The sequence below is a fragment of the Calidris pugnax genome, unplaced genomic scaffold, assembly GCF_001431845.1.
Source record: "Calidris pugnax isolate Ruff unplaced genomic scaffold, ASM143184v1 scaffold188, whole genome shotgun sequence".
Taxonomy (NCBI): domain Eukaryota; kingdom Metazoa; phylum Chordata; class Aves; order Charadriiformes; family Scolopacidae; genus Calidris; species Calidris pugnax.
In genome coordinates this window covers 9239041-9254188 of record NW_015091257.1, presented here as the reverse complement: position 1 = coordinate 9254188, position 15148 = coordinate 9239041, and the positions used below count along the sequence as shown (strand labels likewise).

At 40.3% G+C, this 15148-nt stretch overlaps 1 protein-coding gene across 1 annotated transcript in view; it reads right to left on the bottom strand.

The window, feature by feature from the left end:
• The window catches only part of SHROOM2 (shroom family member 2), a 127430-nt gene that overhangs the window by 69470 nt on the left and 42812 nt on the right, over positions 1 to 15148 (bottom strand). Inside the window, exon 2 of the mRNA XM_014960176.1 lies at positions 7146 to 7297. Within this exon, the coding sequence (XP_014815662.1) occupies positions 7146 to 7297 (152 nt within the window). The remainder of the gene's footprint in view (positions 1 to 7145; positions 7298 to 15148) is intronic.

Here is a 15148-nt window from a genome sequence, read left to right as displayed (position 1 = left end):
AGCTTTACAGGTTGGATTTTTTTTTTTTAGATTGGTAAAGAAATACATTATGAAAGTTGCCACAAGATGAAAACATGTCAGTCACAACATAGGTATCCGAGAGAACCCTGACAGTTGTACAAGACAACATCCAAAACCATGAGACAATCATTTTTTCAGTAAAACCAGGGACAACACACACCATCTGGAGGAACTGAAGCTTATGTTCACCTCAAGCCTCCACTAGTTTATCACTAATACCATGAATCAAATCACGCTTAATGCAACTAAGAAACTGGTGAGGTGGGCAGAAAATTAAGAAATAAAAGTGCTTTTTGGATGTACATCCCATGAAAAAGACAGCTGGATGGTATTGCTAAGATAAACACCTGTATGGTATTGCTAGGATCATGGTGAAGGGAACCCAGATTCACACTATCTCCATGTTGGTTAAGTGACTGCGCCAACAGTTAGGCAGCGAAGAGGCATGGTCCTCAACAGGGCTCTTCCAAGATATAATCTGTTGAAAATACAAGATAAAAGCGTACATTCCTTCTTTGTTGTGTCCATTCCTTCCACCACTAGTGCAGGACCACACAGTCAAAAGAGGATGAGGAACACAGTGGAGGCCCAGTTACCCCTGGGTTTGCCCATGGAAGAGGCAGAGGACATGCCTGAGCAGGAGGGGAGCTCCATGCCAGGTGGCCTCCACTGTGGACCCTCACCAAGCATGCACCGAGGAGCTTAGTTGCTCCGTTCAACAATCCTTCATGGAAAGATCCTGCTGGGATTGCTAGGCGTTCCTTAAAACACAGGGAATCCACCCCAAGGGCTCCTGAACCAGGCCTGTAGGCACTGCCCAATTTGCACAGCACATTATGTCTGCACATCCCTGGTTCCTGCCGTCCCCCTGTGAGCCATGACAGCTCACGGGCAGCACCCAAGCAGACAAACAGAGCCCCCAACCTGGTGATGTCCTGGCATACAACCTGACACACGTGGCTTGCTCCTCCCTCCATCGCAAGACCTGGGTGCCCAGCAGCCCGTGCTCCTACCCGACACACATTTAAAACTGGCCATCCTGCTTTGTGTGACAGAGCGAGCCCACAGCGACGCACTGACCCATTTCTCAGGGAATTTGCACAACGGACAGCCCAGCCCTTCCACCAACCACAGCCACACAGAAACGCTCAAGCCTTGAGCTTTATAGCTGTGTGCATCTGTTACAAATACCCACTCACAAAGTGTGTATACCGAATTTCTCCACAGGCGCACGCTGTTCCACACCCACATGGATTTCAAGAAACATGGGTAGCGAGGGGCCATCACACCTGCTACATCTTACAGCAGTGCTATGTGCACACATATACAGCCATGGAAAGCCCTACTGCAGTTTCCTACCTATTTCCAAAGTCTAGCTGAAAACCCAGGCATTAAAAAAAAACCCACAACTGACACCAAATCTGATCTTGGTCAGTCAAGGCCAAGATCAATCTTCAAAAAGGAAGAACTTTGTCTGCTGGGCAGCAAGAGAGCAATCACTGCTATTTCTTAGAACCATAGAATCGTCTAGGTTGGAAGGGACCTTCAAGATCATCTAGTCCAACCATCAACCCAACCCTGACAAAAAAACATCACTAAACCATGTCCCCCAGCACCATGTCAACCTGTCTTTTGAACACCTCTAGATATGGTGCCTCAACCACTTCCCTGGGCAGCCCATTCCAATGCTTGATAACCATTTCAGTGTAAAAATTTTTCCTAATATCCAACCTGAACCTCCCCTGGTGCAACTTAAGGCCATTTCCTCTTGTCCTGTCGCCTGTGACTTGGAAGAAGACACCGACTCCCGCCTCTCTACAACCTCCTTTCGGGTAGTTGTAGAGAGCGATAAGGTCTCCCCTCAGCCTCCTTTTCGCTAGGCTGAGAGAAAAGGTTCTGTTCTGCCATAACAAACCCTAGTTCAAGCAGCAATGAAATAAAATTTAACAGCAAAATAGATTTTACTCCTACTCGACAGTGGTTCTCCACAAATGCATTTGGTTTATTGAGCAATACTTATCCACAACCGTCGACTAAATATCTATAATGCTTGCTTAAAATCTGCAAAATTACATGTATTTTTCTGCTTTTCTTTCCTATACTATTTTGATATCTATAAAACCAGAACTATTCAACTAGCCAACACAGGTAAGAGGCAAAATTCACAGTCCTTAATCTGTATCTTGTAGTTGTAAACATAACATAAATCCCTCATCTTCCCAAGTCATCTCACAAATTGATATTGCCAAGTTTCACAGAGTACTCCTGCAGCCAAAAGGAGCTATGAAGTGCCCAGCTAGCTGTTCCACAAGGGATAATAAATGGGTAAGGCTAGATCCCCCAGCAAGTTACACAAAACCAACTATGGAAAGGTAGTGGTGTTGAGCATGTTTCTGTTCAGAATATGACAAAATTTCAGTGATTTCCCATCTCAACGCTGCAAATGACTGTTTCTGACAGATTTTTATTCCCAGGCTTCTGCCCAGGTCTCAGGTTCTGAAACAGTATTGTACAATCTCGGAGCCCTCAGGACATTCATTAAAATTCTCCTTCTGCTGTGCTTCAATTAAATGGCTGTCTCTCTTTGTGAAGTGCCATGCAAATAAAGATTACCCTAACTTACCCTAACATCTAGGTGTTTATAATTTACGTATCATGGCATTCACTTCCCTTATTAGGATTCAGCACAGCAAATTTCAGCCTTTAGACTATGCTTCTGATGGCAAGTGTATTTGCTCTTGCTCTCCTTCCCTCTCCAAGGCGCTCCTCAGCACTGCAAAGCCAGCTTGCACTTTCACTGAAAAACCAGCTTGCACTTTCACCACGTAAAGGCACCAAACCAAAATACTATGTAAAGGTAAAGAAAACATACCCATTTGCGTGTATGCAATGTGGCCTGAACTACTCCAGAACTTTAAGGCTGGTTCTCAGGCATTGGTCAAGGCTGGTCAAGTTGAACTGAAAATCCAGTTTCCTGTCACCAGCAGAGCCCGAGGAAAAGAAGTTCATGGCTACTTCCTCCCTTGCCCACCTGTTTCCACTGGCACTAACAGATGATTCAAGCAGCCAACAGGACAACCCCACATAACTTCCTAGGGTGGCTCCCAAAGGCCATATAATCACATCCTCCTTTTAACATTCATAAACCACAAATGAAAGCGTCACCTACGTGTCGATTTTTAACAGTTTAATGTGTCTTGTGAATTCATAGTGAAAAATTAACCGGACTTTTATGGATTTGTGGTATACGCTTACGTCTAGCATGTGCAAAGGAATGGAAATTATATTTAATAACTAGAAAGCAATTTAAATTAAAAGTGTATGCAGAACAGTTCAACTACACAGAATACAGTAACCACCTCAGGTATCAACACTCAGTATCAACACTCAGAGCAATTTTACATGTGTATATATAGACATGCACACATCTATTCCAAAACAACAGAAATTCACACACAATTCCTGTAATAAGTGTCCCAAGGACACTTTCCTAAGAAGGGAATCTACGCAAGAAATGACTCACAACTACACTGAAGAACTAGCACATAATTAAGATATGTTGTTTAGACAAATCCACTTGAGAAAACAACAGGAAGCCTCCTGAGTCTTCTTTTAATCCAAGAACAAAACTACACTGCACTTGTTCAACCATCAATATATGTAAGCTACTTAAACATCATGTTTGTTGTTGAGCCAGTTGCAGTGTCCTGATTTGGTTTAGACCTCAACTATGCGATGTTTCCAAAAAATACAGCAAAGCATGTATGTATGCTGATAGCCAGCATGTTTATGCTGAGTATTTGGTATTGCAGGCACTTTTTATTTAGAGACCAATGTTGTTTTCCTTACGCAAATCAAGCATCAGATTCTTTAAAAATACTGGGCAAAAATAATTTTATGGAAGCCAGCTACCACTGCTGAACAGTACCAACTCCTTGAGAAACTTTTGCCACAGTCACGAGTTAATTATTGTGAAAGGAACACATTACTCACTATGGCAATACTTTTTCACTTGATCTTGGCTGTGAGTACATTTGACTTCTAAACTGAAAATAGCATGCCCTACTGCTTCTCAGGTATAGAAACAGTTAGAACAATTTAAGATTAGGATGTGGCACTACCTGCATGAAGGAGTGACCCACATGGAGGAATTTCACAAAGACACACTTCTCACCAGTGACAAAAAAACCCTCATTTTGCTCGATTAATTCTACTGACGTTAATAGGAAGGAAGTTCTCTACTTATCAGAAGAATTCTGTTAAAAAGTAATTTTTCCACTTCATGATAGTTTTTAAAGAGTCTCACTTCTGGATCAGTTTAGAAATAGATAACCACAAACAACCCAAGGAAAAAAGTTTCAATGCAAAATCTACATCTTGACTTCCCAAGCTGACCCTAACAAACACAAAGATTCTACTAGCCTTCAGGACTGGGTTCTTGAACTTGAAACCATTCATCTCTTTTGCGCTTGAGATTATCACACTGACACCCATAGGGAATGAAATGTTAAATCAACACTATAGAGAAGCATTACAGTGCCAAACAAAGGACGCAAAGGACCCAGGGCAAGCAGACAAGAAGATACTAAGATGACTTGCAGATCAATACTTCATCTTATATGTAACTCAATGAAAGGGAATTGTGGGACTATCTCCAGTCTCCCCAGAGAACAGCAAGGGTGGATCTAAAGAAGACTGAAATAGTCTTAAAATGCTAAGGCAGCCACTTCAATATTGCTGTAATTAATTAAACTGCAGACTGCCTCGGAAAGGGGTGGTCCTATCCAGATGAAAACCTACTTCCCCAAGTAATTTTGCAGTCAGATCAGTTCCCTGATCCAATTCAATCCAGACCTGCAGGAGTGCTCATACAGAGACTGAACAACTGGTTTGCTTAAAGACAGGACTGTTTAAAGCACTCATAAAAATTCTGCCTAAGATTTAGGGCAAACAGAACAAAACAATACTGTTGTTCAAACCATAACTTCTGGAAGAAAGCATGCAACAAGGCTTTTATAAAAACCTGCATCATTTGAACTTCCAACAGGAAAAGAAAAGCTATTTCAGCACACAGAGAGCAGCGCATGAGAACAAGTTGGCCAAGAACAAAATGAGACTGGGTGTTAAAAGGTTTCTGACCGTCAAAGAACTGATGTCCTAAGGCAACTTTCCAAGAGAAAGAGCAAAGTTGAAAAAACACAGACAAAAACCCTAGCTAATTTCATTCAGTAAGTTTTATGAAATTTTATCTAATTTTATGCAGGCTGTCAATTACCCAAAAGGCTCTTGCCTCTTTGGGGAGCTATGGAAATCTTCATGAATTTAAGACAAAAATGTTTTCCCTAACAACAGACACTATTTCAGCCTCTTGGCTAGAACTGCAAGGTTGCTTTTGCCTATTGCACGTGTGTTAGGGAAGGAAAAAGAGGAGGGATGAGAAAGGACTGATGAAAATCCATCAGCTTTGCACCAAACTGCGCGCAGGCGTGCATAACAGTGGGTCTGTGTTGCCTGCAGAGAACGGCCACAAACCCCCAGCAGCAGACCAGTGCTTGATTAGCTGTATGAAAATCACATGCATGGAGTGAAGCACTTGTGAATGTCAAGAATGGCATAGCCACATCTCTTATGAGGGTACTTCAAAGTCTCTGCCATTCCCAAAGATAGATCAGAATTCACAGAAATTGAGCAAGCTACTGTCATAAAACTGAAAAGCACCAAGAAAGAGGGAATCTTTCCACTTGGTCTGAAGCTTTTTGTAGTAATTAAGACTTCCTGTCTTGGCAAATTCTTCAATGTCGATAAAACTTTTCAACCCTGAAGTACTCCCTTTCTGTGGCAGAAAGAGCTGATGTAACCTCTGCTAACAAAAGTGCTTTTACCAGAATAGCCAGTGCAAGTTGAAACTCCTAAACACCAACATAACTTGCAATAGTTGAGAAAGCATTTTATTTTGCGTTTATTAGCTTTAGTGCTACAAAAATGTTGGGGGAGCTTCCGGAAGCAGTTACTGGTGAGTACATAAACTATCACTTTTAAAAGAGATTCAGGTTCCCGTAATTCCTTCTATTAAAAACACCTTCTTAAACCAAAGGTGAAAAGCATGATTTTGTACCTCTCTTACCCATTAGTGCTATTTCACAAAAGACAGTCCTCAGTTAAGACAGCCTCAAATGGTGGTTGTATTTACAGACTGGATCATCACATCTGTCAAACCCCAATTCTCAGTGTTTTCTGTCTTGTGACAAAATTATTTTTTGATTTTAAGAAAAGACACCCAAAATTCTCACATGATAGAATAGTTGGCGTAACTCAGTAAAAATAACAATAAAAAAGAAAATAAATAATAATAATAAAAAAATAATACACAATAGAAGAAATTAGACTGTTCTGATTCATCAGAGTAGGAAATTAACGAGAAATGTTTCATTTCCTGGTTTGACATTTTTTCAGAAGTTACAAGATTTAACCTACTTTAAGTTCTTTTCAACTTTTTTCAAAGGTATTTTATGAAATTTACTTTAATTCAAGTTAGCCAAAAAAGCGTGAACTTGGAAGTCGTAAGTCAAAACGACAAAAACAAAAAGTTTCCAAACCATGTTGTGCTTTGATAAGCTGTTTCAGTTTTTCCCCTTCGCTAGTAACTAACTGAAAATGATGCCCAAACCATGTAATAAATCCTCAAGACCTCAAATATTCTCAAAAAGTGGGAAAACATTTTTCCAAAAGTTCCCCATGCGATCTGCTCCTCACAGCCCAACTGGCTGGCACAGGAAACGTGCTAAAAAGCATTCCCCGTGTCTGCACACCAAAGGCAGGGCAGGATGGACAGCCTGCCTTTGGGCCCTGCACTTCAGGGGAAAAGAAAGGAACAGAGTCCTGACTCATCACATCACAGCAGTATCAAATATATTGCCTCAGTTTTTGCGCTGATCAACAGGCTACTCTTCCCACATCTTCATCCATGAAGAGTCTGTGTTCAAGAAGGAGGTAACATCGCACAATACGCACATTAATAACACTGAATGAACCTCATTATCATGCCAAGTCTTGGTCTATTTAGTTGCCCAGTAGCTTACAGCCTGGACCGCATTTGGTTCTCCAGCTGAAGGACACAAGCTTACCTTTTCACCACAAGCTTCAGCGTCTTGTGTGAACCTTTCACCAAGCAGATGGCTTCTTGTCGGAAACCGGAGAGGCCCACATCATTGATGCCAACAATTTCATCCCCAGCCAGTAACTTGTCCACAGCTGCAGCTTTGCTCCCATCTTCAATCTGAAGAAAAAGCATATCAAATGGTAGAATTATTCAGGTTGCATAGTGACACCTTTAAAATAAGTTAATGAGCTTTCAATATTGGCTTCATACTATAATTACTACAGTAATTAACTGGTTAAAATTATTTTTAGAAAAAAAGTCATAAAGAGAGTAATGATGCAATGGAGACAATTAGAACAGGAAAGAAATGGAAGGGGGGAAAGCTGAGAAAATCAGAAAGCTCAATGGAAATTTGGAATTCAAAAGCTTCTGTGATCTTGAGCTCTGTTCAATACAGGACAGGTAATTATACTTGCAAATAGGGCTTCGGGCAGGCATCTTAAAATCTAGTTGTACACAGAAGGTAACCAAGAATATTAACCATACAGTCAATAACATTAACCACAGAGTCAACACCAAAAATCTGGCACGCTATGAAACCCCAAAACATTGCATAAAAAGCTGGCCTGGAAAATAAAGCGATTTTCATCAAGCACATAACATTTAGTTAGCTGTATGGATTTTCCTAACAGCACTGGCTAGAAGAGATGATCTGAGGTCCAAGGAAGAAAACCAGCACGGCACACTGCTGAAGAACACAGCAATACTATCACTGGAAGATTATTCTGCTGCCACAGGCATCTCTTGCACAGACTGAATTTCTACCCAACTATTCGTAACATGCAGCAAAACACACACAAGATAAATTAAAGAGTCAGTTTTTGGCAATTCCCATGCCAATGAAGGAAACAAACCCATTATGAGCTACCCATTTTTAAAATTTAAAACAAATCCCCAAAGCTTGAACAGACAGACTAGCAAGTACCAACAGTTTGAACTGATTTCAAATACAGCTGTAGGTGTCAAACACTTTGAAATTCAGGTCCTCAGCTTTCTCAGCTTCTTCCCATCTCTTTTTGCTGTCGATGCAGCCTCCAGCTTCTCAGTTGCTTTGGCTCATGATCTACACATTTAATTTGCTTCCTTTCTCACTTGCTCACGATCCATATCCCACCTCATCTTCTAGATTTGACACTTCAAAGAGTTAAATTTATGTCTCCATTATATTGTGCCTTGACTACAGTATCTCTGAGTTTATTATTAAATGCCGGTGAACCTACAAAGAAGAAATCCTTGTAATTGCCCCAACTGCAGAAAGTTTCATAAAGAACTGCCATCCTCTGAGGCACCAAAGTCAATCAGCAAGATAAATCCAGGAGAAATCGTAGCTTCATGAATTCTGAAGCTCACAGTACAGGTTTTAGGGACACTCCAGCAATCAAAGTATAAATTAAATAACCTAATAAAATAAAGCAATATCTCTTGATGAAAGTACATTAGGATGATCTCATACACCCCACCAATCTCATTGCAGGCACAATAAAAGCTCTCTTTATGTAAGTCTAGGATAAATGTTCTTAAAAACCTTCAGACCTGTAGACCTAAGCCAAAAAAAATGCCATATAAAATGCTTAGTCTCATACTCCATTCTAAAAATGCTCCCTATTAATACTAATGAAGCAATTTAATTTCCAGAACTTCTTATCTTAATAAAAACACAAATAATTAAAGACAGAGCAAGTTTCTACATCCCGGTACATCTATTTCTCAAGCTATGACCTGCTTCTGACCTGCCTATGCATCCTCTGAACATCATGGATTTACCAGAATATCTAATTATCACTGCAAATTTTCAGTAAACTTGAAAACAAAGGAGCAGCAGTGGAAATCGCTTATATGCAAGGAAAGATTTAAGTTCAGGGATGTCAAGTAACAGAATGGCTGCCATACGAGGGATCTTGAAGTCAAGCAGAACTGAACAAGAGCAGAGGCAGCCTGGGACTCATGAATCTCAAGCCTCCTAACAGCCGATCGCAAGTCTGTCAAGTTACTACTAAATAAATTGTGTTTGGAGATCTGAAGCCAAGTAGGCTAGAAAAGCAGTGTGAAAATGTTAATTAAAGTCAGGGTTGATTCACTAGAATTGTAGGGAGAAGGTCAAACAGAGGTGAAAAAAAAAAGAAGAAAAAAAAAAAAAAAGAGGGAAAATACCTTGTATGAGGACACATTTTAAATTTCAAAATGTAGATACCAACCAGTTGCAGCCCTTATGCCCTGAGCAAGGCACCAACTGAATGACAAGGGGTGAGAAGCCCCTGGGCCCCGTCACCTGGGCCTGAAGACCTCAACAGGGTCTTTTTTTTGTTTTAAAAAAGAAAAAAAGAAAGAAAAAAAAAGCAAAAATCTGTCTCCTAGGGTTTCAAGGAATGCTCATTGTTCTCAGTAAGCATGTTTGTTTTTTCTTCAGGCTGGCAATGCACTGACAGCAGGGAGTATTCAGTTACCCCCTCTGAGTTTCTATTTCAGCAGGGAGACTACACATTCCACATAGTGCAAGCTTTCCAGAGAGGCACTGGCTGTACAAAACAACATTATTAAAAAAAAAAATAAATTAAAAAAATAATAAAAGAAAAAACAATATCAAAACCTAGACACAAAGCTGAAGCCATCTTCACGAAAACCAGAAGCGCCTTTAATACCTTGCCTCTAGATCAGTTGCAACTAGGGAGAATAAAGACGATACATCCATTCACAGTAAGTGTCTCCTCAAGCTGAACAAATTTAGACATGAATCTTCTGCACTGGTTTTACCTCAGATCTCCTAATGGCTGCATGAATGCGATTCCACTTGACAATGCACTTTTAAGTGGAAACGGCAATGTATTTTTCCTGTCTAGCTACCAATTTCTTCAGTTACACTAGAAAGTCCTTCAGTTGTAATGACTTAAAAAAAAAAAAAACCACAAGGAAAAGACCTCTTCAAAAAATTGCCCTACTAACCTGCCTTCTCACTGCAAACTTGGACAATGCCACTCCAGTTTCTCCTTCAGGTTTTCTCTTTTTTGTTTACAAGCCTTTCCATTTATTGTTTTCATATATATACACCTGTTGATAAAGCTTCCATCTCATAAGACTTTCACTACAAGTGTAAATTCCAACCAAAATACATAAACATTCTTGAACTAGCAAACACACTTGAAAATTTCACAACTGTTTTTTCACCCCTCAAACATGAATGTATTTCACGCACCCATCTACAGAGTTAACTATTGAAATCCCTATTATTTATGCAAGTAACATCCAATGTCTTTCTGGATTTCAGTTGCCCAGAAAAACTAACAGTTAATAGCTGAAAGCAAAGCCTTGAAAATGCACTTTAAGATGACAAGCCTTTCAAGAACAGCCAACAAGAGGAGGTGTGCCTCAGTGGCTGGCAGCAGGCAGATGTGGCTGGACGTAACCCTGAACAACCCCTCTGCTGGGGCTGGAGTACTCGCAGGAACCGAATGTCCTTAAAGTATACATCTTAACATTATTATAGCAATAGCAGGAAACAAAACACACAGACAAGAAAAACTATCAACACCTTATTTTCTCATAAATAATGGACATAAGCCTTCAAAAAAACCCCCCAAAAAGGTATAGTTCCACTCCGTATCTGTGATGACTAAAGAAGAGTTCTAGAAATGCCCTCAAATCACACATTCGATACGTATTAACATATCATACCCCTCTCACTATGCTAAATTAACAAGAGTAAACACCATGACTTCCTATCCTTAGCAGGGATGTTGATGTTGCTACCAAAAAAAATGTTTTCAAGAGGGGATGAAAAGGATGTTTGTTGACAAAAAGCATCTGTTTAGACAGTCTCCAACTCTCACCCTGCTGTCCCTGATGACCTCCCTATGGCCAAGAGCAAAGGCAAACTTGGGGATCTGTGCATCAGGGAGGACTGGAACCATGGACTTCTGCCATCATAACAGTATCTACATTAACTGTCATATCTTCCCAAATTTATTTTTCTTATAAAACACCATACCCACAAAACAGGAAGAGACACTGATACAAGACACAGATGCAGATAACGGTTAGGATAAAAAAAAAAAAGGACTGAAAAAACACATATGTAACCCTGGTATGTGAAATCCTTCCTGTGAAAAGCAGGGAGTGCCTTGAAATAGGGGAAGAGCCGAGCCATGGAGAAAAGTCTAACAGCTAGATACACAAAGACATTCAAAGAACACTTACAAGTCTGTATACACGCAAAAGGGAAAATAATGGCCTATATATGTAGCTTTAAAATGCTGTTGATGGGGAGCACCACTTCTACAATGTGACCCCTTCACTCTGTGTTTATCGGGTCTGACACTTTACTTAAAATACCCACATTCCTCTACAGGCACCTGTATAAACAAGCAGGAGACAGGTTGGGGAAATGCCGTGTCACACAAGAGCTCTGGTTTTGTTTACAATGACGACAGTTTCTTGTCCATGCTCTCTCTGGACAGGGTGGGAGACGGAATGGAAACCCAAACCCAGAGACAAACACAGGAAAAAACAGCGCCATTTATCAGCGTTCTGCTATCGGCCGTGATAAACTATTTTATCATCATTCACTTCTCGTACAGCCAAGAAATGATTCTGTAGTGTTTTTGTCTTATGAGCATCTAATACGGAATTTTTTTTCAAAAACTAACAATCTTTGTATGAGATCTTCAGCACAAGTAAAATGTAGGAAGTGTTAATTATTTTGATTTTCACAGAGTTAAACAAAGGAAAAATACTTTTACAGTTCAAGCCTGGCACTTGTGTACCTTTGAGGAATCAACATGAAAGTAACAGAACTGACCTAACTCCAGCTATACATTCTGCAAATGCAGTCTTGACTGGTAAGGGCTGCATTCACCAGCAAGATTCACGGGTCAAACTAAGGGAGGATAAAACAGAGGTACAAACTGCCACAGGACCAAACTGGTCCAAAGAGAATGGTGTGTATATGGTTACAGCATCTCACACAGGCATGGACTAGAAGCTGGGCAAGGCTAACACATTTGATTTTACATTCTTTCACATCTGTTCCCACTTCTGATTTTGTACTTGGACCTTAAAGAGGTGGGAGGACACCTGGGAGGGAACTAATCTATCCCCCTTTTACAGGCGGAAGTATATATGGAAACAAGGCCCAAAATGATGCAGGGTGTCTGCAGCAAAGCAAGGAATTCCACACGAACCTTCAAGTCACTGGAGGGTACCCATAACCCTGCACCAACATCTCTCCACAGACCGCGGGTCCAACAACCAGCATTAACCACTCAACATGAACTTTAGGGAACACCATACAAAGAAAAGAAAGCTCAACAACGTGCTACTAACTTGCAAAAATCTGGGCCTATGCAGTACTATCCAACACTATTAACTTGGCAATCACTGCACTTTGATCAGGCAGGTAAGCATCTGCTGCATTTGGTGACATTCTACTTTAACAGGGCTGCCAGAACTTCCCTTTTTGCCTGGTATCACCATTTCACACCCCACTGGCCTTTGCCCATACTTGCTCTCCCCTATATAATGTTTAAACATCCCAGCAAACAGCACTAAATTTTGGGAACCTTTAGTCCGGGGCAATGTATATCCCCAACAGCAGTTTCCTTCTTCCCTGGACCTGAGGGCAATGGCTCTTGGTCCCTGTCACAGAACCCCTCAACAGACAGAGAAACCCACCTTGGCCAGACGCCCTTTCAAAGTATCCCCCCATCACGCCACACAGACCATGAGCTGTCAGGCTGGCCAGAGAGCTGCCTTCTGTCAGCAGGTGAGGCTTAAAAATCCATTTGGAAACATTTTTTTTAAAAGTTCAGTAGAGTTCAGCAATAGGACACAGTCCATCACGGCCCTTTATAATTGCTTTTCATTGTGGTATCTTTAGGCATTTGGATATTTGCCCAGCAATCTATTCTGATTGTTTGTTTGTTGATTTTGAAAAGCTGTCATCAAGCTGAACTTGGTACAGTTCTTTAAGCTTTTATTCAATTTTTATAATTGTGGCCACTCTGCTGTTTTGATTAAGGGCCTGCTGTCACTTCCCCTGTAACAGGCCACTTTCGTGGGGAATTTATTACAGCTGTAAAAACTGACTCCTGGCTCAAACTAAACTTCAGAGTTCCTCAAACCAGCAGTGTTTAAAAAGTATGGCAAAACACACACCATTCCCCTTTTAAAAAGTTAATACATATGCATAAACTGATTAATACTTTATTCCAACCTACATGCAAAACAGTACCTACTATTAGGCTGTGAGAACACCCTTCTGATTGTAAATCATCAATTACTATTTCTAAGAGGATACTGTTATTATATTTTAGTCTATTTAAACGCAGGGCCATTGTAAGCTCTGCAAATTGAAAAGAACCAATTAAAGTACTCAAAGTTAAAAATTCAATGAATCTTTGTTCCAAGAAACTAATGATAATTTCCAGCTGCAAATTATCAAGAGACTTTACATAGATTTTGTAGGTTTTAAAAACTTAATGACAGATGTTTATTTTTTAAGGTATTTTTTCCACAGTGATTCCATTGTTTCAGTAACAGAAGTTGGAAACGTTTCATCACTGCTGAACACTTGTACTCAAATTAAAAAGAAAAATAAATTAAACCCCACCTTGATGTTTTAAAACCATGGAGCTACTCTATCAGGAAAAGCAAGGTGGGGCTGCTTAGTGTCAGGGATGGTATTTTTGCTCTCAGTACCTAAGTTTTGCTAGATACGTTTTAAAGCCTTATCACAAGAGCATTTAAAAGCATACCCACACCTTTTCAGTCCATATAACCCACACCATCAGGCCTACATATATTCCACCTCCAAAGAGCAACCAAACAGGTAGAAATTGTAGTCTTTGAGGATCTTTCTATGCAAGAGCCCCTCGAGGGCAGCATGAGTTGGGCAGGGAAGCGTCCTAGCTCTTACAGTCCTGACAACCCCAGGCTGACACCCAGGCAAGAGGAAAGCAAAAATGGACCCAGGCTACCTGGAGTAGGAATAAGGGCAAGAGAAGAGTGGAAAACAGACAAGATGATCTCCAGAGGTCCTCTCCAACCCCTATCATTCTGTGATTCTGTGAAAAGATGGAGATGCTGGAAGCAGAGGCAGTGGAAGAAGCCTGCTGGTGGTGGTAATCCTGAACCTGGAGAACTCCAGTCCCATCCCTCCCTTCTACCAATATGCTTGTAACACTCACAAAGTATAGATCAAGTTTTGGTTTTTTTCTACACACCTTCCTACTGCTGTTATTTAGTTATTTGTCCAGACAAGCTGTACACGTCTTATTCAAGTATTGAGAAATAAGTCCCATTTATCTTTAGCTGAGAGTTTGGGTTTGCATTTTACAGAAGCTAATGGCATCCAATCCAAAGGAACCCATCTAAACTCATGGATAGGTTAACACTGTTCTTAAACATACCTTCCTATCTTTTTCCAAAATTGCAAAATAACTTGTATAAGAAAGGAGCACATACCTGTACCATGAAAAAATAAAAAAAGGTGAAAAGATAACTTCTTTTTCTATAAGCAGTTTACTTATTCTAACAAACCTTCAACCAGAGAGGTTTGAAAGGGTTAGCTTATCCATATTTACTTGTGCAAGTTTACTTAGGGGTGATTACATAGGCTGTATATATATGTAATCTGTGTAGTTAACATTAAGCATTTTTTTACAGGTCTACATTTTTGTTCTTTCAGCTACTATGAACAATGATAAGAATGGTTAAAATAGAGGTTACGCATAGAAACAACTCACATTTTATCTTTTCAAACTGATAACAGGAACAGACTTCCAAGAGGAAAAATACGACCTGACAAAGTAATCTTTACGATCATAAAGTTCAAGGCTTTTTGCTTTGCAACTATGATATACTTCCAACAAGGTTGGCTTATCTTTCTGCCTTTCCTGTCCATCCCAGGAAAATAATGTCACAGCTTGCCAATGTGCCCTTGACAATAACATACTGAATACAACCCAACAGCCGGTG